Below are 22,000 nucleotides of genomic sequence, written 5' to 3' on the forward strand. Positions count from 1 at the left end.
CTCGCAGCTAAAAGGTCCCCGGTGAGGACACCCGGGATCTTTCTGCGTGGAGTCTCCACGTTCTCCCCGTGCAGCGTGGGTTCTCTCTGGGTTCTTCCTCCCACAAGGTCCAAAACATGCTGAGGTTAATTGGTGATTGTAAATTGTCCGTAGGTGTGAATGTGAGTGTGCTTGGTTGTCTGTCTCTAAGTGTAGCCCTGTGATAGACTGGTTACCTGTCCAGGTGAACCTGCCTTCACCCTGAGTCAGCTGGAATAGACTCCAGCCCCCTTAGTGAGGATTAAGCGGTGTATAGATAATGGAGACTTCAAGGGTCAACGCAAAAAAACACATTTTCCTGACTTAACTCTTGTAAGCACAGACGGACTGTTTGCAAAAAAAACATTTTTCTAACCACTAAAAGTTGACTATTTATCAATGTGCCATTTTGTTTTTCATTGTCTCTTGAGCCAAGCAGCATAATTGATGTTTCTAAAGACAACAGCTGATCTAAATTTAGGATTTCTGTACGTGTGCGACTACATTTGCTCGTGTTCATACATCAAAAGGTGTCAATAAAGTCTTTCCTAATAAAACAAAGAACAACAACAACTACTTCTGCTTCTTACACTCCCTACAACACACATTATCTAAGGCACCTCGGGCTATTTGTTTTGCAGTCTGCTGATGAGGATGGGTATCTTCAGGGAGAGAAAAAAAAAACAAAAACTCTATTTCCAAGACAAGACAATCACACAAAATGATTCTTTTTTTCTTCCTCTCCTGTCATTCACAGAGTTCTACGGAGTGATGTCGGCCAAATGAGACGACTGTCGCCATGCGAACAGCCAGATTTGCCGTGCAGTTGGTGCAACCCGTCATTTAATCCACCCGAGCGCACGGCACACTCGGCTGGGTGGAGCGGGGAGGGGAGGCGAGGGGAGGGGAGGAGGGAGGTGATGCTCGCGGCTGCGTGACGCGAATTAGCATTGAGGGAAAAGAGAGATGATCTGAAGTTGCGTTGACAGCTGGGACCATAACGCCCAGCTGCCTGCTGCTGCGGCGGCGAATACGGCGAGGGAAGGCGATACGCAGCGACTTCTCCAGACAGCCAACACTCCTTCATCCCGCTTAATTATTTCAAATTGAGCTTCAGGAAGCAATTAAAAGGCGGGGAGGGAAGACAACGTGCCCGTGCATCAACAGTTCGACGAAATGCAAAGTGAACACTGCGTTACATATTCAGATGTTTTCTGAAGGGATGACAGCCTTTGAAAGGAGCTGCAGCCTTCGGGGGATAATGCGCCGCGAGTTGAAGCAGCCGAGTTTCCAAATAACAGTTCCATGACTCCAATTATGGATTCGGGGGGGAAAAGAAGTCAAAGTTTCCAGATACTTTTAAGCCAGTGTAAGAGGGAAGAGAATACAGAACTCAGTATGAACCTTAGAGCTGTGCATCCTAAGTCATGGTTTCAGCTCGCATAATTAATGACAGCAGCGGTGACGACTGTATTTGAAGAGAAAAAGAGAAACAACCGTGAGATCCAACTCTATTAAGCTGGCGTGAACCTTCAGGTTGACCTCATTGCATCCTCCATCCATCCACACAGCGGACTTTAACATCTGAATTTTACTAAATCACATCTATTTCAGGTAAATCTGAGCTCGCTGCTTGTCACATTTACGAGCCGGTTAGTGACAGAGGGGGCAATTAATTAATCAGCTCATTGTTTTGCGGTTAATAAATTGGGCCACATTTGACCGTTTTTTTTTTTCTCGAGATGAAAATACACCGACTCCTTCGACTGAAGTGTTTATTGGAGAAACTGTCAAGAAAGCCTGCGGTCTCTCTGACACACTTGACAGATCAGAAATCATTAATGTGATATGTGGCCAGTATTTCTTTTTTTTTTTTCTATGCTGGCCTAGAATAATTTTCCTCTCAGATAATGAATGCAGCCTTTGGTTTTGCCTGAAGTGATGCCAGGGAATAAGGGGATTAAAGTGAAGGTCATCGACAGGCATCAGAGGAGAGTCAGAAATGTCTATTAATGTTTTCTCAAAGCCCACGTCTTCACACTAGTTGCTTTTTTTTTGCCACTTTCATACTAAAAATGACCCAATGTGATTATTAAATTACAAAAAAGTTTAAAATTGATGTTCTGTCAATTGATGAGCAACTCATCAAACACATCTTGTGCTAGAAAACTAGAACACTGAGGTGTCCTTTCACATTCAAGCTCCACCTCCACCCGTCTGTAAGCGCTTCCCCTCACCGTCCTGAAAGACTCTCTCCACGTTCAGGCCGTAGGTGGAGCAGGTCTCGTAGTACGTGCAGCGCTTCAGGTCGTTCGACAGCTTTCTGGCCCGCGAGTCGTCGATCACTCTGGGGTTGGCGGCGCTGATTGCATCTGACGGGAGGGGACAAGGTGACAAAAAGCATTAGTCAGACATGACCGAAGAGGCTGCTGATGCTCCGCGCTTTTGTTGTCGTCGGCAAATTTTAAGCTCATAAAACAAAACGGCACAAACATATACGGCCATTTTAAAAAGCAGACACTGTAGTTTTTAACATGTGGTCTTAAAACAGAAGTAAATGGAGCCTTTGTTAAGGAAGCAGTGGATCAGAAGGCATCTGGTGTGCTTTATTGTTTAGTATTTAGCGGGATAGTACGTGGGATTGGTTAAGTTATCATGATGACCAAATGAAGAAACGTGTGCAGCACTGTGGCTTTGTTTTAACCCTCTGAACCCCAAAAATATAACATTTCTTTCCAATGTCATTCACTAAAATCCCCCAAATTATGCCATTTATCAGAGAGAGAAACTGTAAACGCCAACTGGTACTCTTCTATCCAAAACTATTACAAAATCTAAGCTTAAAACCATGATATTTATTTAGAAAACACATTCTTTTACACGTCTCATCTACAAAAATGTCCAAACCATTGTGGATTACTTGGTACAACCATGAAGCCATAAAGTCAGAGACTACTGGGCTGAACTGCAGGATGTGTAACACGGAGCAGACGGACATAAACGGACGCACATTAGAAATCTAAGTAGTAAAATGTTCATGGTGAGTAAAGCCACCATTTTTTTTCAGTGCCGGTAACATCTGTGGAAAATGTTGCACCTGTTGATTTTCTTTTTGTGTGATATCTGGTACTACAACTTTGTTATACGGCACTAAAAAAAACGTCTGAATTCTACCTCTAGCCGTGGTTGTGGTGTTTCCATAGAGGTGCAAGACTTTATATTGCAGTTCAGAGGGTTACTCGTTTTTGGACAACAAAGAAGGCCAAGTTTACGCAGAAATAAGCCGCTATGTGTCAGGCTTTGGCTCCACAGACGACATTTTCTAATACAACCAGGTCAATGTTGGTCTTTTTGTCTTTTCACTTGTGCCTGGTATCTTTTAGAAACACTGCAGGACACTGTTGGTACTTCTGGTGTAAAGCAGCACAACACAGAGGTTTATACATATCAGATGTCGAGCAAACACCTTGTGTTCCAACGAGGACCATGGGGACCTCAGCTGTGTTCCTGTAGCTGGATAGGCGCAAGAAGTAATTGTAGACTGTCTGGAAGCTGATCTCATCCTCCAGGCTGAAGACGAAAACCACCGCATCCACCCAGGCAGCAAACTGAGGACAGAGCAGACGTGGTGAAGAACTGTGAAGCACAGGCTGCCGTACTACGGCCGGCAGGAACTGAATATTCCAAACAAATTTAGAGAGTTTGCACCAGAAATGCTGATCCGACCGGGCAAATGTGATTTTGAGACATAACAAAAAGTCTGGAAGTGTGTCAATACGCAACTTAGAGAAGTGTGACAGCTGGAAACACTGAAAATCAACATATTAATTAAGAGATTTTAGATTTTTCTGAGAGGGAAAGTTGTTGTTTTAATTGCTTTTAATGAGGACACTTTTATTTTGTTGTTAGCTTGGTAGGAATAACTTACAAACACTGGTTCCTGATGTTGCAGGTCATCTCGTCATTGTACTTCACGTATACAGACAGAAGGGGGCAGTGCAGCAACAGTCATTGCACACTGACTGGTTTGTTTTGAGGCTAAACACCAGCACTGGATGCACCGGCCATGAATGATTAAACTACTGAATCCATACCCGGTCTCTGTATTCCCACTGCCATCGTAATCTGGGTATCTTTGTGCTGCCTGCTCCATGTATACATTCATAATCTCCGTTAAGGGTCAAACTGAGAGAGAGGTTCCCCCGGAGCAGGGGAAATCAATCGTAATCACCGCCCATTGTAGGAAAGAGACTGAGGAGAACCCAGAGTAGTAGTAATAGTGACAGTCAAGACAAACTATTCTCCTGTACTGCCCTCTTCTTCATTCAGCTTTCACATTTGCCCAGACCCCCGAAGGGACTGAATGGCAAATCAAGCCTCCGAGCCTCGACTCCGCTCAGCCTCCTGTGAGTGGGAACATAATGGAGGCCTTTAATTATGCCACTAATTATACAGGCGGCTGACAACTGAGCCGAACTCGTTTTCTATTCCCTAATCTCGCCGAGCGTAATGCAAGCGTAAACCGCGTCAGGCATCAGTGGTAAATTCACTGGGAACATCGAACGAGGCCGCGTGCGTCTCCTCTCCGGGGGCTGGGCTTCCACACGTCAGCATTTAATTGAATCTGATTATTAAATCTGTCTCGACACAAATCCCTCATCAAATCTGTTAGACGCCTTTACGCAACGAAAACTATTGATGGCTTATTTTTTCCGACTCGTGGAAAGTCTATTTCGTCTCGTCAACTGAGCAGAAACAAGCTGTAAACAGCTTGAAGATGTGATCACTGCCTGATGACACTGCAGCAACATTAGCATCAATTTGCTCACATCTGTTCTTGCTCTGTTTTGCTCTCCACCAAGCCCACAAAGAAGCCACGCCTCTCCAGCTGCTAGATGTTTGCAGGTTAGTCTCTGACGTTGTTGTTCAGGTGTTTGGTGATGGGCGGAGCCCACAATGTGGGTGTGCCGGAGCTCTTGCTCAATAGGAAGCAAAGCTGACGAGAATTTTGACCTCAACACTGCAGTGCCGAATCTTTGTCTCCCCCTTTTGGCAAGGAGGAGTAACTACACAAACACTGCTGGTCTGTATCAGCTTGTATTGCTTTAATTTTCATACTATTATCCTTCCTCTGAGTGTCAGTTTTTTATTTTATCTGCTCCATCTTCAACTCTGGGAAACCGATCGCTGCTAGTTGATGTAAAAATACGACGCTTCCGATGTCGCAGCGAAGAAATATTTCCCCATACCGGTTTCAAAACTCTATTACGAAAGGGGGAATATGGAGAGATTTACCTGCAGCTTATTGGCTTAATCAGCGCTGTGTAAACTTATTTAATGGATGTTTATTTAATAGAAACGTCTCTTACTTTAGCTTCAATTCTAAGCTGGAAAACCAAAACAAACCTTTATGGATTTGTCACTAACTTGTCATGTCGTCATTCAGGCGATTGTCAAAATTTGTTGTATTTACTTATATTTATATAGTACAATTTGAAATTTTCTATTTTCTACCTCGACTCCACTGCATCATACTTTTCGATCCATGACTGCAGTTTGTACACATGATGCTGTAAAATATATGATGAGGAGATCCAATACGACCCATTCTCAAGCAGAAATCTCAGGAGAAGATGATACTAGTACTGTGCAATCATGCAAAAGTCAATGTTAGTATAAATCAAAGACTCTTTGACTTCCTAAAGTCCAATAAAGTCCTGACTGAGCTGTAAATGGGAGGTAAGACCCAACCGTCTCTGGGTAAACGCCGGCACTGTCACCAGGAAGACTTAAAGCCGGCTATAGATGAAACAGTGGCTCCATCACTCTCCACATACTAATGGGACGATTAGGTGTTGTCCCGTTGACCACAACAAAACGATTCTGGCTCAGCTTGATCAATGATCTGTTGTTGCTTTTGGTAGAACAACCGCAGAGTGCTGTCACACTGCTCCAAGCAGCCCTGCAGAGAAGTAATGGGCTGTCTCTAAACAGTTCACGTCCGTGGACACTTTCTGACGGACACACCTTAGAGCTTCAGAGTAAAGAGACATTTTAAAGATCAGCGGGGCGCCTACCTGCAACTCCGGAGGCCCTCCTTCATCTCTGATCAGAAGCAAATAGCTCTGTCCGTCCACCACAATTTCTTTCTTGAAGCGTCCACCTGAGGAAGAGACATTTGTTCCAAGAGTTTAGTCCAAGGTCATTCTGACATGTTCGCTCAAATTAGAAATCGTGTGCTCGGGTGTAATAACGAACCACCGGGGGTTCCCGAGTAGAACAAGGCTGCAGACACATTTCACACTCATTAATCAGGAGAAAAAAAAAACAAGAATGTGCCAAATAAACCAAAATTCAATATCAAAGCACAGCTTGACACAGCTCATAAAAGTTTGGTGAGATGCATACGAGTTTAAGTGCAGCTTCTCAATTTAGCCCTCCTGAATGCGGCGTTGTCAGAATCATACGCCGACAGGAAGCCAGGTCTCTCTGGAGCCAATTATGTGGGCGAGAAATTGCCATTTAGCATATCTAATGCACAGCTGCTGAGGGAACCAGTTCAGTGCCACTGTCACAAGTCACGGAAAGGCTCAACTTTCAGTCCACAAACACTATCAAGCTGCATAGTCGCTCTCCGCCACCTCACTGGGTTTGACGATCGGTTTTCACAACAAATTGCACTTGTGAAATGTTAAGACGACAATTTCAGGGGGAAATAAAATAAGAGTCAAACGAGAGTGTCTTCGTTCTGACCTTGTGCTGTTTAGGTCACACCATGTCCACAGGATAGTGGTGGGAAGCTAACACTTAGCCATGCAGCCTTGAGTTTCTCTACCCTTTGCTTCATTTCGTTTCTAATACAAATACATTTTCCTTGCCGCTAGCAAAGCTGGCTGCAGATAAAGAAAAGACCAATGGGAGAACCACGCAGTAAATTAGATTTTGCATATCATTTGAATGGTTTGCGATCCTGTGGAGATTAAAAACATTCAAATGAGAAAGTTGCGAGGCTAGAGATGGCCCTGGGAGTGAAAACAGTGTCTTATGAATACGAAAATATGCTGAGAGCAATTTGATAAAATTGAATAATGCAAAAAAAATACAAATTCAGAAAATCTAGGAATGATCATGTATCCAAAAATATGAAGACGGCAGACGTGCACATACGATGACAGCACGTCTCTTACGTTTGTCTAGGAGTTTCAAACGCTAAAATCTTCCTGTGATTAGATAACAGAATGTCAGATCATGTTGTTGAAGCAACGACTGAGAACCACAGAGCTTGCACCACAGAGGAGCTGTAAGGGCTGTACGGTAGCCGTGCCCTGTAATTTTTAATAGGCAGACAGTATTCCTGTGTCAGCAAGCAATACATATCCACTTGAACCACACTTCCACCCCTGTTAAGTCCACTTTAGCCCGCTTGGCAAATAGGGGATTCTCCCAGCCTTTTGCATAGACTCTCAAACCCTGCTTGATGCTGGTTGTGTAACAGAGAGAGAGAGAGTCTCAGGAACCACCAGCCAGCTTTTTTTTTTATTTTTTATTTCTTACTGAAGTCACAGAGCTTTGGAGATTCAGACAAAGGACTGCGAAGCTATGCGTCTGTATGTTTGAATCCCGTTTGAAAAGCGAGAAAAAGATGGGGAGGATCTCATTACGCAGTGTGAAAGAGCAGATCACAACAATACAGACCGAACCCAAAGATTTAACAGACTACATAGTTTGCATGGGAACCGGCGGCACGCACACGCACGCACGCATAGCAGATGACGGAAAAAGACTCTTGAAAACCGGCGTCTGTAATGAAAGCATATGGCTCGGTCGGAATCTGAAGCAAACATTTCAGTTACATAATCATCCTGTTGTCTTTATTTAGAGCCGAGCCAATACAATGCATCCCAGTGCTGTGAATAAATAAGGCAGACTACCACTCTCCCTCTCTCTCTCTCTCTCTTTTTATTTATTTATTTTTTCTGGCATGATGAAAAGCGATTATTTGAATTTGAGTTCAGCCTCACATTAAAACAGGCGACTAATAACCCTCCGCACAGCCCACTGAGAGACGGTGAGCTGGTAGGCATGGTTAACACGCAGCAAGCATACTCTGCTTACACGGAGGCTTAGACCTTGACACAGAGCCACAATCCAACGGAGCTCCATCCGGTGTTGCCATAGCAACACACCCCAGTACCTTTTTTCAGATATCATAGCAAAAAGCCCAGGAACAAAACAGTGAAGAAAACAGCCACTGCTCAACCTTCCACTGCTGGGCGATGCTGCTGCTGCTGCTGCTGCAATGTAAATACTCGATCTGGAGTGGAGCCAGCGTTAAGGAGACAAAGGAGAGCCAGCTGGTGCTCATGAGGCAGGTACGTTGTATCACAGCGATCCGTAAAGGGGCACATCCGAGCCGACACGTTTCCCCCACCCCACGATCACGGCGACAGAACCCGCTTTCTGTTTTTCCAGCATTTCCGCCATTGATTTCTCAAGGACTAATTAAGCTATGAGGATTTTTCTCCCTTGGTACAGCGAAATGCCAGAAACTAATTATGCGCTTCATGTCTCACCCTCACTATAATTACACTAAAATGAAACACTGCAAACCCCCTCAAAGATCATCAGTTAACTCTGGGTTTGCCAAAATATTTGTGGCATTCTGAGAGGAGGACGCACCTTTCAGGCCAGAAGGGGGCATTCTTGTGATGGGCTTTTCTAATGAACAGGACCTCCTAAACATGCCTTTAGTTTGTTATTGCAACAAAAAGTTGAATTTACAGCCTCTGAAAAACGATTAGTTTTACCCTACAGCCCCAATTTACAAGAAATGTCGTCCTCTGGCTTTATCTCGCAACTTTTAGTCGAGGGGGGGAAAAACAAAAACACAATTATAAAGGAAACTGTGGCAATTACCAACCCTGGCATCTGGAAGCTTGATAAAATCCGACACAAAACATTCTAATACAAACTAATTAGAAAAGTACTCTGACAAGCAGCAAACAAACCGTGTTTCATGTAAATATCCGGCTGCACTCCTGCTAATATGGTTATCCTTCTGTGCAGCGCGACAATACGTGCCAACATGCTTGACTTTCTGCTCACGACAAACAAAAGGGAACTAATTTGCCACCCAGCAGCTCGTCGTATAATTTGACTTTGACGCTTCTGAAACACACGGCTAATAACGAGGGTTCTCTTAATTCGCGAGAGGCCGACATTAGAAGGTTTTCACACCTCAGCGGCGACGTAATGTAGATGACAAGTACATCAGCGGCGGGACATTGAGGCCTCAGCAAACCCGCCGCATTAATCTTTGTGTTTCTGCGCCTTTGTGTTATCTGTCATGTTTGTAATCACCTCCTGACCCACAACACCCCCGGCAGACGCTTACCTTCAGGAGACTCCTCCTGCACATATGTGCCTGTCAGGTACCGATGCACCAAGGCGGACTTCCCACTGGACAGGTTTCCCACAATGCCCTGCAAGACCAAGAGCAAAACACTGTGGTTACTAATGACAAGACACAAAATAAACACTTCTGAAGCTCCGAAAGAAAAGACGTCAGGAATCTTGTGGGGCTTTTTTTTTTTCTGAGCTATTGTTTTAAAAAAGTCAAAAATGAGCCTTCGAGCTGCGTCGTAACGGCTTCGCAGGTTTCAGCTCATTATCTGCGACTTGTGTGCGGCCGACAACAACAACAACGCTGCATCCAGACCGAAAATGAAACCTCAGACAGACGTTTGGGAGATAATTCAATTCAAAAAGGTTTCTGTTCGGCTGGCGAGCATCAAATCGGAGTCGTACGAGTTTCCCTGAATGCATCATCCACCGCAGGTTTGAAAATAATTCTTGCTGACAGCAGCATTACCATTAGAGCGCGACAGATAAACCAAAGGCTGGCATTTGGGGTTATATATAGTTATACTTATAGTGGCGTATATGTAGGGAGTCCAGGCATGGAGACGTCCCAGAAAGAGAAATGTTTGGAAAGATTCTCTCAAGTTTAAGTTCTCCTGGTCTGTCGATCCACAAACTTTATTAATCAAACATTTTAAAATCCAAAAATCAAAGTGGTCTGTTGTGCTTAATGTCTACGATAGATTTTATCAGTCAGGTTGTAATTATCACACAAAGTCAGTGAACTCCTGGTGAGTCAGGTTTCACTGGGATTGATTGCTTCACTGGAAATATTCCAGTGAAAAGCTCAACATCTGGGCTTCTCAGGAGATGGTAAAAGAAACTACTTTAAGGTGGCGGCTAACAAGCTAAAGCACAACCAGCACGGTTCGGTTCTTTACGTTGGGTTGAAACATTATGTGCAAAGTCCTGCTTCCTGTGCTTCCTGTCCCCGGTGTCTAGACCAGACCTGAGCGCGGTGCCTTGGGGGTGATGCATGACGGAGGGTGGGCTGATGATGCCAGCATGTCTGGGAAGAACAAAGGCTGCAACATGCCTCATCTCCTCCCTCTCCTCCTCCTCCTCCTCCTCCTCTACCCACCATCGCCCTCCTCTTCTTCAGATCGTTAGTGGGTGTTAAAGTCAGGTATGGTTCTAATTATAGGGACGTTTGAGGCACAAGAGAAAAGATCCGTTTAAGGCCTTTCCCGGCCGCCCCCCCCTCCGAATAGCTCGAGTATGGATGCATCATGAGGTACCCCGGCAGAACAAAGTATGAATAAGCTGTAAGTTAGCAAAAGCTGTAGGCCGTGAGCGGTGAAAGCTGTGAGTCAACAGAAATCGACTCTGAGTGCGCCACAGAACCGGCGTCCCTGCTGTTTAACCGCTTTCTTTGTGACCCGCTGCTATACGGGCCTCGTGAAATCAAAACGCCGGATCAGCACTGCTCCACGTTCTACAGGACTTTCACTCCTCTTTGTGGATGTTTAGTTTGGATCTGGAAACACTAAACAGCTGATGATGGAGAAAAAAAAAAAAAGGCAGTAAAATGAGGTTTGGCTGCAGTTAAGTCGCCATCATGAAGCGACAACGCCGGCAGCAGACGAGGTTTCCTCCAGCGATTGTGATCATTTCAATTAATCCGCAGGAATTGTTCTGACCCCGGCTCCTTTCATTATTACTGCAGCATGAAAAGGAAAAGTCTGATTTTTTATTTTTTTTTGCTATCACATTAACAAGCTCCCGAGACTTAGGACCAAATTTGGCTTCACCGTGACCTTTAGAAAACTCTTTGAAAGTTTTTGAAAGGAATGATCGCTATTTTGCTTATTTCAGTCTTTCCGGGTCCGTTTAACGCAGCCCCGCCAATTAACACCTTTAGAAACATAAAAAGAAAACCAACGCGCTGCAAGTGTTTGAAGCCAATAAAGCAGGTTTGTTCTTTGAGCTCTTTGTGAATCCTCCCTTTTCATTTCATTGAAGTTTTCCCTTATGCGAGGTGCGACAACAGTGGATTCACCTAACACGGAAATATTACATCCACTGGCAGAGCGGCGGACTTTTCAAGGCTGCTCGTCTTTATGGGTGGATGGCATCGAATCATGTGAGCATGTTAGTTGTGCATTTGGCAGCGGCTGTGTGTGTGCTTCACTGGCGGATGGGATCAGACCCAGGATGTGTCACCGGTCTAGCCCAGAACTGTCACTCATCTCGTGTCCTGGTGCAAGCCACCCTGCATCTCCATGCCAACACATCTCATTAAAAATCACCCACTACGTGCCAGGGAGAAGTCCGGCCAATTTTCTCAAATGTTCCCTCTCATGTGAAATGCAAAAACCAGTATTACATGGACAGAACATGCTTTGCCACTGACATTTAAATCCATCAGTAAGATGAAACCTCGGAGGGCGAATAATCAGCGGGACTGTTAGAAATGAAAAAAGAAAAGTTACTCACCACTTTCAGCTCTGGCACTGACCGACTCAACGTCCATTCCTGGCTGTTGACGAAGGAGTCTGGAGAGAGAGAGAAAGACAAAATAGACGGATAAATAAATAATGAATGTCAAGCAGCACTGAAAGGTAATCTGTTTTATGCTCCGTTTGGCGCCAGCTACCGATAAAATGGCATTATCAGTACTTTTCCACTGGATGAGGGCGAGCTGACATTACGGCTGCAGTTTACAGACTGTCTGTGGAGTTTTACGACAAATGCTCCGTTTTGTCGTATAGATATGACGGATCTTATCTGCAGGCAGGGGAGGGACATCTCCACTCACTCAGCGATAGACTCACAAGATACCTTCTTTACAGAGAGCTCACATTTAGTTTTGTTTCCCCGTCGTCCTTTATTTCCTGCACACACGACAACCAGCGCCGTCGTTTTATGAACGTTTAGTGCAGAAGCAGTACAGAGGTAAAGGGAACATATAGCCTATGACCGGTATCTGTGCACTTTAACCCTGTTCAGGACTTTTGGTTGAGGTGAAATGTATTGTTTTTTATTTTTGAAGATTTTCCATCCATCCATCCATCCATCATCTCTACACCTTAATTCTCACCAGGGTCATGGGGGGCTGGAGTCTATCCCAGCTGACTCAGGGTGAAGGCAGGTTCACCTGGACAGGTAACCAGTCTATCACAGGGCTACACTTAGAGACAGACAACCAAGCACACTCACATTCACACCTACGGACAATTTACAATCACCAATTAACCTCAGCATGTTTCTGGACTGTGGGAGGAAGCCGGAGAACACGAAGAGGACCCACGCTGCACGGGGAGAACATGGAGACTCCACGCAGGAAGATCCCGGGTGTCCTCACCGGGACGGGAACCAGTGACCTTCTAGCTGCGAGGCGACGCTGCTAACCACCGTGCAGCCTTTTTTTCAAGATTTCTTATTTAAATATAAAAAGAGGGACATTTGTCGTGCATTTGGAACCAAAAATATGTCAATTTATTAGAAAATTTATTTAACATAGTACAAAATCTATAATGAAATATTTTGCACATATTCTTTCTTGACCAAAGACCTTCTACGTGTGGAGACATGAACGTCCTGAACAGAGTTAATCAGTGCGAACAAACACCTAAAACTAATCGAAATATAACCAGCAACCATTTTTATTAATCTACTAATAATTTAAATCCCTTTTGGTGGGCCGATAAAACATACACATACAGCTGGATTTCATAAATTCATTAAATATATTTTGATTCTGGACCGTTTCGTTTGACGTTTGAATAAAACCAACTCTGGGAAACGGTGACAGACATTTTTATCAATCCGGCAGTTCATCAAGAGAACAAGCTGCCAGTTAATTATTGGTGGAATAAGTTTCAGCCCTAAAAAAATTAATTGCTTTTCATTGTAGTTTTGTTTACTTAATAAACACACGACTGCCGAGGAGCTGCGGTCGAAAACAATCTATTTCAATGTAAGGTTTCAAAATAGCGCAATCTCGGTGAGGGATTTAGCTAATCTATTTTTAAAAGTCAGCTATTATCAGGCTGGATTCAGCTTGTTTGGTTTTCCTGTGACATTTGCAGACTTTGACTAGATAATAGTGATTTAAAAAAAAAAAAAAAAAAGGGGGCAGTGGGGAGGAGGACTATAAAGAACAATGCAACCCCTGAGAACTGAAAACACAAATGACAAGTCGGCAAGCTGCGCTCAGTTCCCACAGAGATGGAGTACACAACCATGTGTCATAACAACTATTAGAACAAAGACCGGCTTCCTGATTCGGATCACGGTTTTCTCAGCGTCCGAACCCCCCAGGAAGATGTTATCTCTGACATGGGAGTGAACATCTCCTGGCAGCAAGGTGTGTAATACCAGGTGACCCCCCTCCACATGTCTACGCCTCGACAATTACGGCATTCATGCACCATCATTACCGTAAGCCCGTCTGTTGCATCAATAGTGGTTTTCCTTTGTGCCCCGGGCGATGCTAATATGGAGAGAATGGCAGCGTAAACATGAAGGTAACCACTGCTGCTATAAGACACGCTTCTATTTTCTCTCCAAATAATGCTAAAAGCGTGAATGACTCACAGCCGAACAGATCGGAGCCAAAAATTCCTTTACCTACTACAATTAGAGTAAAATAAAAAAAATCCTCAGCTAAAATGTTTACTTATTCCTGACCTCCATTTACAGAGAGCTCTGGATGTCTCACTTGTTGTGGGAGAGGAGAGTGCATCCCGAACACAAGGGCCTTTCACCAGCATTGTGTGGAGCGGAGTAGTCTTTAAACAGCACGCCTCCCGTTAAGCCCTCTTAGTGTGGGTTTGACATGTCGGAACATGAGCGAAGACATCCACCAGCCTCGCTTTTAAAGTGGAGGAAGCACAATGCAGGCACAGATGATATTAGATAAGGCTGTTGCCTCATTTTCTTCACATATACAGTGATTGCAAATGTATTCGACCAACACCCGCCGTAAGGTTTACACCACAGCTGTCAGAAATTAACAGCATTGGTGATTACCTAAATCATCTTTTATGTTTCTGTAACAGTTAATACACCAGTATGTAGAAGCTCTTTAACCGAAATGATGTTTTTAATGCCAAAATATAATTATTGTTGTTATCCATGAATGTAAAACTGAAATAATACTAAAGCACATTATTATTTCTTGATTAAAATGTCAAATTATAGTTATTTACTTGCATTCCTGAACAGGAAAATTAGTTTTAGTGGCTGAATGTGATTAATTTTCTCAGAGAAGCCCAGTGAGCCGGCTCACATCTGGGTAGAAAAAGGTGAATTCAGTTTGAAATCCCTTGTTTAAAATGGTAAAACGTGGAGAGCTGAGTGGCGTTAAAGCACTTCATAATGCTGGATGGTCTATATATATAAGTTTACATCCACTCTATAAAAAGACACCTTTTTTTCTCACTGTCTGACATTAAATCAAACTAAACTCTTCCTGTTTCAGGTCAGTCAGGATCACCAACATTATTTCTATTTGCTAAACGCCAGAATAATGAGAGAGAGAATTTTTAATTTCTCTTTAGAACAAGCTGACAAATTAGACAGGTGGTCGGATAAATTTGTTAAGCGCCGTACATATAAAGAAAACGAGGCTTTATGTGTGTGTTAGTCGGAGGATTGAGCAAAGCTAACAGTCACAAACACCAACGAGACAGACACATTGCGAGGTGCCAGTCTTTAGCACTCGCTATGGAAACCAAACACCGGCACCAAATCGGTGAATCGAGAAATAAACAGAAAAACACCTCAATGTTTTTTTCCCACATATGCCCGGTCCACGAAATCAGATTCTCAAAGAGGGAACACATTCAAACAAAAGGCCAATTCGCAGATGAAAAGGCAGGGAAACGAAGGGTTACCCAAAGAGGCCGACACAGAAATGGAGTCGTTGGCCGCTGACGAGCGCTGCATTTCTGGAACGGCACATTTCCTTATTGTTGGCTGTAACACCACTTGTGTTTTCAAAGACATAAAAAACACAAGTGAAAGAAGAAAGCGAGAGAAAACGAGGAGCTTTTTTAAACAGAAAGAAAAAAAAAAAAAAGGAAGAAGAAAAACACCCATGCATTTCTCACGACATTAAAACATCTTTTTAGGAAGTCCTCCAGCACACCAAACAAATAGTAAGACGGAGCAAACGTCTGACTTCTGCCATGCTGGGGGAGCCGCGGTGCAACCAGTTTGCTCAAAGAAATTGCCCTAATTGAATCCATGTGCTCGGCGTTACGTCATTCTTTAAATATGACCATCCCCACATTACCGCGTCCCAGAATGCCTATGGAAACAGAGAGCCCCAGCATTTGTGATGCTAACAGAGGACACCAGTGTCTTTGTCTCTGTGAGGACGGCTGGTGGTGGTGCTGCTGGTGGTGCTGGTGGGGGGGGAGCTGTGCTGCCAGCTTGTTTGTCAGGTTTTACACTTCACTGCTCATGTCTACTCGCATAAAAATGACCATTCAGTCTGAGTGTAGTGAGGCACAATAGACTTATTCCATTTTATGAGAAAAGAAAATGCAGTGTGAGCAGGTCAGTGCGTATGCTTGAGTGTGTGTGTGTGTGTGTGTGTGTGTGTGTGTGTGTGTGCGTATGCATACATTGCAGTGAATCTGCAGCGGTTTGGGGAATGAGAGGACAACCTTGAGGTCGAAACTTCCACTCCGGCTCTGACTGACTTTCCAAACCATGTTTTTTCCACCGTCATAAATTACAGAGTGAGAATTTAGCTAGCAATTAGTATTTCTACTTCGATGATTCGCCAACCTCATGACCGACCGACATTCCCCCGTCTGGCTGCTTTTATCATGCACGTCTTGACAAAACAGTCCTGTAGGATCTCTTTCTATTTTGTGTGGCTCCCAGAAAAAAAACATCAACACAGAACCTGGTGAGACTCTGTTGTGTGTTCTCTCTGTCAGAGAGCGACAAAGACAATCAGCAGAGAACAAGGTAAAGATCTTTAAGTCCTGCCAGTGAATGACCTTCCCTCCTTAAAGCTCCTAAAGCCTTGTGCTGTCTGCACAGAGCCATTGATCACTTCCCTGGAAATAAATTGGACATCTGGGCTCAAACAGGATTTTAACACGATATTTACAAAGTAGGGTTTTTCTAGAAGTCTCGCGGTGGACCGTCCCCCGGGCCGACCGGCTCGGTTTGTCGAGTTAAGACACAAAACGCGTCTTTGTGCGAGAAAACAAACCGACGGAAACAATCGGCCACGAATCAAACACAGGCATTATAGAACGGTTTCTAGATTTGTTGGTGAAACGGCTTCCTGAAGGACAAAATGTACGCGAGCCGAGGTTTGCGGTGGCAGATGCTCAAATATAAGTAATACTTGGTTATTAACAGATTTCCCAGCGCTCCAGCCTAGACTGTGCATGACTCAGATTTTTCAATATCTTGCAGCCTCCCCATGTGTCCTACAGCAGGTGAGAGGGCATTATCACAGTGTTACTGTTTGTACAACTTTCCTGGAAAGTGTCTATTTATCTTGAGCATAACTACCTGCTGGGAGCTGGGCTCACCCCCGCCCCTGCTGGTGTAAACGACATAAACAAATGCATCTCCTAAATTATTCTTCAATATGCAGGATTGGGAGCAGGCAGACGTATTCCGAATGCAGAGAAGTACTGTTGGCAAGAATTTAGCAGGGAGCGACGTTGAACGAGCGAGAAAGAAGCGAAGGGAATTCCGTCCTCATGAATAACGTTTATGTCGGATTCGAGATAAACGAGTCCGCATCGCGCGCACGCCGGGTACTTTCTTCAGATTATAAATAGCAAGTCAAGGTGAGTCTGAATAAATATGCATCACTTGAGTGTTTTTCTGTCTGCTCGGCACATTGACCCGCAATAAATCTATCTGCAATCCCCTTTCCTGGTATTTCAACCTTCAGCAGATCCGCGCGCCTCGGACCGGCTACGCCTCATGACCGGCCGCTGCTTATCCAACCCAAAGACCCCCAGAGAGCCCCCATGTCAGCACACGCTCCGCTGATCACTCCTGGATCCACAGGCACTACAGAGTGGCTTTGTTCATCCACAGGTGGGGGGTGGGGACACCTCAAACTCTGGTTAAAACTCCCTCCCCCAAAACCTCACCCACAACACTTGAGCTCAACTAGAGTGTGTACATGTGTGTGTGTGTGTGTTCGGTTTTTAGGAGTGCTGGGCTTCAGCTTTCTGGATTTAATTTAAGAACAAACACTTAGGCAGGTAGCAACAGGCGCAGAGTCCCGCCCAGGGCATTGAACACCTAACCTTACGCTGGCTGATCGGCACACCTACATTCCTGATGCCTGACTGACTCTGCCGTGGAATAAATGGAAAAATATCACTTGACAGTCCACCACAATAGAATACGTATCCTTGGCAACGTGTCATGTGAGAATACAAACAGACGGCAGATCAACAAGGATGACCTCGGGTCCTTTTACGAGCTGTATGTTACAATAAAACGCCTCCTTTTGCTGGTTCAAAGTTGGGCTTAATGTGAAAGAACAGAGGCTATGCGTGACCCGACACTGGCAGGGGTCATTAAGTTGTCACAGACGACTAATTAGGTCTCAGCGCCAAGGTGTGAAATTGGAGTTTGACGTTCAAAACGCAGCAAATCGCAGCCATTATTTCAGATAGTTGCAAATATTTGCCTCTCTCTGGCTGCTCTTCCAGGCAACTGGACAAACACACTCCACTGTCAGAGTTAACCTTTAAACACAGTGCTTAAGTCGTTTTCTCCTCTCCCCATCATTATAGCATGTAAGCCCTCTTAATTTAGCCCTGCGAGACTGCCAAACGCATCCCCATTACAGCCACTAACTGCTTTAATGCTGCTTCTTTAAGCTGCCTGTGTGTGAGGCCAACAGACAGCATTATCAAGACGCTCATGTCCTGAGTCCGGGTAACACACAGACAGCTCTGGGACTGCTAGGCCACAGCTGCCCCGCTTTTAAAACAAGCCGCCGTAATGTTCTTATCAGTCACTGGTGACTTCAGTTTACTGTACTTACCTACTCATCTACTGAACTTCAGAAAACATTGTACAAGGCAAAGTAATTGCTGCATAAGTGCACACAAACAGGAGGTTCACACATGAAAAGCACTGGCGAAATAAAGAACCTAAAATAGAAATTCCAAAAGGACTCTGGAACCAGACGCTTTTGAACGCCATCCAAACTCACAATTCCCCACATGTTTTTCATTTGCTTGTGAAAAAAAAAAAAAAGTACACTTCCGTGTTTCTCTTGGGCTGAAAGTCTGTGCAGTGAACGGGGGGCTATAAATGGAGAACTAAGCTGAGAAATAAATTCAGCAATCTTGCAGGTCTTACCTTGACCTTTGTGGGAGTCAGAGTCTGCCAGAGTCTCTATGGTGACCGGCTGTGACTTATGATTCTCAGCCTGGGGATGTTGGCCGGGGTCTGAGCTCTGGGAATGTTCACATTTGCCACTGTACGGCTGCTCTTTCCTCCTGAAACGGTTGGCTATGAGCTGCCATATGCTTGGTTCTTCCTGAACCGGTTTGGAAGACAGTTTAGTTGGACAGAGGGGAACCTCCATCACCTTGACCTTTCCCCTGCTGTGGTACTGAATGTACTGCATGCCCCCGTCTTCTGTCTGCTCACTGGCAGGTGGAAGTGTTCTTCCTGTGAGGTACGAGAAGGGCCGTGGAGCCATTGTTGGGTCCTCAGCGGTGCTTTTAGTCCGACAGTTCTCTTTTGATTCCCCCTCAGACCCTAAATTAATTTTGTCCCGAGGCCGAGTCCTCCTGATTCGCAGACTGAGGCTCCGCCTTAAAGTGCTCAGCGTACTCTTTGAAGCATCAGATTTGCTGGATTTGGGAGAAGATGCAACATCCTTGACGTCCTCCTTCTCTTTGCTCTTATCTTTGCCAAACAGCCTCCAACGAAAGCCTCCTTTAAGAAATCCACCTCCATCGCTTCCGGTGTGGTTGCAGCTCCTCTGGCTGTCGAGCTCATCGTCAGAGCCCCGCTTTCTTAGCTCCAGTACCGTCATGCTGACGGGCCTGGGCTTCCAGCTCCTCTGACGACCCCTGAGGGTCACCTGTGAAGCGGCTGATGGCCGTTGAGCCACGACAGGATTGAGGCCATCCACTGCCCTCAACTCAGCCTTCCTGTTCCTGTACTGCTGGTTGGTTTCTGAAATCCCTGCTCTTTTACAGAGTTGCTGGGTCGGAGGCTCTGACAGGACTTGGCCTGGGCCTGCCAGCATGCAAACACTCCTGGGCCTCCGCAGGCGTCTTTCTTGTTCAGGCTGCCAATCTGTTTGTTGCTTGACTGGGTCGCCATACATGCTCATCGTCCTCCGGCCGAGCAGGGCTTCATCCTGACGTGGCCTTCGCAGCACGGCCCGTGGCAGAGAACTATGTCCCGTAACAGAACCATGATCCCCGAGAACTAGTCCTTTAGAACGGAGGCCGACGGAGCATATCGTGGAGCTCTTTACGTGCTGCCTCTGCCTGTCTGCCTGAGCTGCTCGCTCTGCCACGTCTCTGGCGTGTTGTGAGGAGCTTCCTGTGTTCAAAAACCTGTCAGTCTTCATTTTTCCCTCCACCTCCTCCAACTCCTCCTCATTCTCCTCCAAAACCACCTCCTCTCTGTGCCTCCCACCTCTACCTGTAAGGCTCAGGGAGGGCCACCTGTCGAGCTCCTGTCGTGCCCTGCCCAGCCTGGGGCTCTTCTCCATTGGCACTACACTAATTATCTCTTCTTCTGGCTGGCAGTTCTCCACCAGGGTGTGGGTGACTCGGCCCAATCCCAGCTCTGACGCTGCTGCTGCATCTTCTTGTGTTTCCTTCAGGGTTACAGAGATGTGGTAGACAGTCATCCCCTGCTGCTGCTGCTGTTGCCCATTACTTGTACTCCTTGGGGTCGCATCCACGGTCCCACTGCTGAGGAAAAGCATCTCACTTTACTCAGACGGATACGTCCTCACTCACACACAAAACTAGTGTGTAGCACAGGCCACGGTTCACATTCTGCCCAGGAGTTGAGATTCAGCGCTTGAAGTCCTTCGCTTGAAGACTAAATTCCTATGCCAGGCATAATCCTTCACCTTTGACATGGGAAAAAACTTCAAACAAGCTGGAGCAAAGCCTCGCTGCCACCTGCATCCTCCGGCTCCTTGATTCAGCAGACTCACACAGGATGGAAGCTGCTTTTGCCCCACGCTGCTCTACCTGCCCCGTACGAGCACAAGCACAAAAGAAAAACAGGTTCTCCATTGCTTATTTTGCCACAAAGCCATTTCTGTAGCAGATACAAAAGTTACACCTAAAAAAAATGAATCATCCTTCCTCTTTGGCAAGTTACGAACTGTGAGCAATCCTTGTTGTTGGCGGCGCAGACAAACCCCTTAATCTCTGAGCTCTTGCCATGCAGAGCATGAGGGAGTGTGTCTCTGTTTGAACTTTCAGCTGCCTTCCAACCCCCGGGACACATGGAAAACAAGGAGTGGATCCCAGGGGCATTTAAACACGCCCTCCTGATTTCTCCAGAGCCGCTCGAAGCCCCCAAAGACACAAACAGACAAAGTGAGCAAGAGATAAAGAGAAGACTGAGCTGATTAGACACCGCTATAATCAACACAGACCACAATCCACAACAAACAGCCATGAATGGACACTTTGTCTGCTTATGACCAACAGCAGAACACAAAAAGGGGGAAACACTGGAGGACGAGGAAACAGAGCGTTAAAAAAAAACTGGCACGTTTTTAGATTTTCCAACATTTAACCTCCCAAACATGTCAGTTTTAATGATCCAGCTCCACTTTAATGGTCTAAACAGATCACTTGTCTCTCATAACTTTGATAGGGGAAGATTTCAGCATTAAAAAAATAAAAAAAAAACACGAATGCCTCTCATTCCAGGACCCACGAGAACAGCAATGCAGCGCAACCTGTGTCAGTAACATGAAGCATCCACACAACCACACACACACACCACGCTTCCAGTGGCTCCCACTACAGCCTACACTCAGTGGGAGAGCTTAAGCCTAATTCCAAGATTGGCTGACAGCTATTTATGGGGAGGAAATTGTATTCTTTTTAAAGCGCCGGTGGTTACTGCGGCAGAAAACCGGTACATCGGTCATTATGTAGCGATGCACATCTCCACATAATTACACATTCGCTGCGAAGGCTGTTCGCCACCTAACTTCAGTGAGGAAACGAGCACGTTAACCTACTGAGAATAACACCATCTGATTGAACGTTAGGACCCCGGGAGCCGTTACATTTTGAGTTCAATTTCCTCTTTTTCCAGAGGTGTGGTGCTGAATTAGTGAACAGCTCGTGCACGGGGCTACGTAGCACAGTCATGCCAGATTTTACCTGCTCATCTCTGCAGCACTCTTGCAGCAGGGTGGTTCGGGCTGGAACACTGCCCCTTTGTGGTCGATAGCAGGAAAATTCGGGCAGTAGAGAAATGGTGACGATACAATGGTGTCAATTAGGAAGCTACTAACACGCGTATAATTAGCCAAGGTGATGATGTGTCGTCACAAGATGAGAACAAACCTCTCTGCAGTTGGATTTTAAACTGAAATCTGTCCCACAGTGCA

The 22,000-nt window shown here is 45.3% G+C and overlaps 1 protein-coding gene across 6 annotated transcripts in view; it reads right to left on the reverse strand.

Annotated features, from left to right (window-relative positions):
• The window catches only part of agap3 (ArfGAP with GTPase domain, ankyrin repeat and PH domain 3), a 116,289-nt gene that overhangs the window by 51,523 nt on the left and 42,766 nt on the right, over nucleotides 1–22,000 (reverse strand). For 3 of the 6 annotated variants that reach the window (XM_008283027.1, XM_008283028.1, XM_008283029.1), the window contains exons 1-6: nucleotides 18,748–20,679; nucleotides 11,875–11,933; nucleotides 9,413–9,500; nucleotides 6,096–6,181; nucleotides 3,485–3,626; nucleotides 2,256–2,390 (exon numbers count right to left, since the gene is read on the reverse strand). In XM_008283027.1, the coding sequence (XP_008281249.1) occupies nucleotides 2,256–2,390; nucleotides 3,485–3,626; nucleotides 6,096–6,181; nucleotides 9,413–9,500; nucleotides 11,875–11,933; nucleotides 18,748–20,341 (2,104 nt within the window). In that variant the 5' untranslated portion in view covers nucleotides 20,342–20,679. Of the gene's footprint in view, nucleotides 1–2,255; nucleotides 2,391–3,484; nucleotides 3,627–6,095; nucleotides 6,182–9,412; nucleotides 9,501–11,874; nucleotides 11,934–18,747; nucleotides 20,683–22,000 lie in introns of those variants that run through there. The other 3 variants (XM_008283025.1, XM_008283030.1, XM_008283024.1) reach the window with 2 other exon arrangements.

This window comes from Stegastes partitus, unplaced genomic scaffold (assembly GCF_000690725.1).
Source record: "Stegastes partitus isolate 25-593 unplaced genomic scaffold, Stegastes_partitus-1.0.2 Scaffold295, whole genome shotgun sequence".
Classification (NCBI taxonomy): Eukaryota; Metazoa; Chordata; class Actinopteri; family Pomacentridae; genus Stegastes; species Stegastes partitus.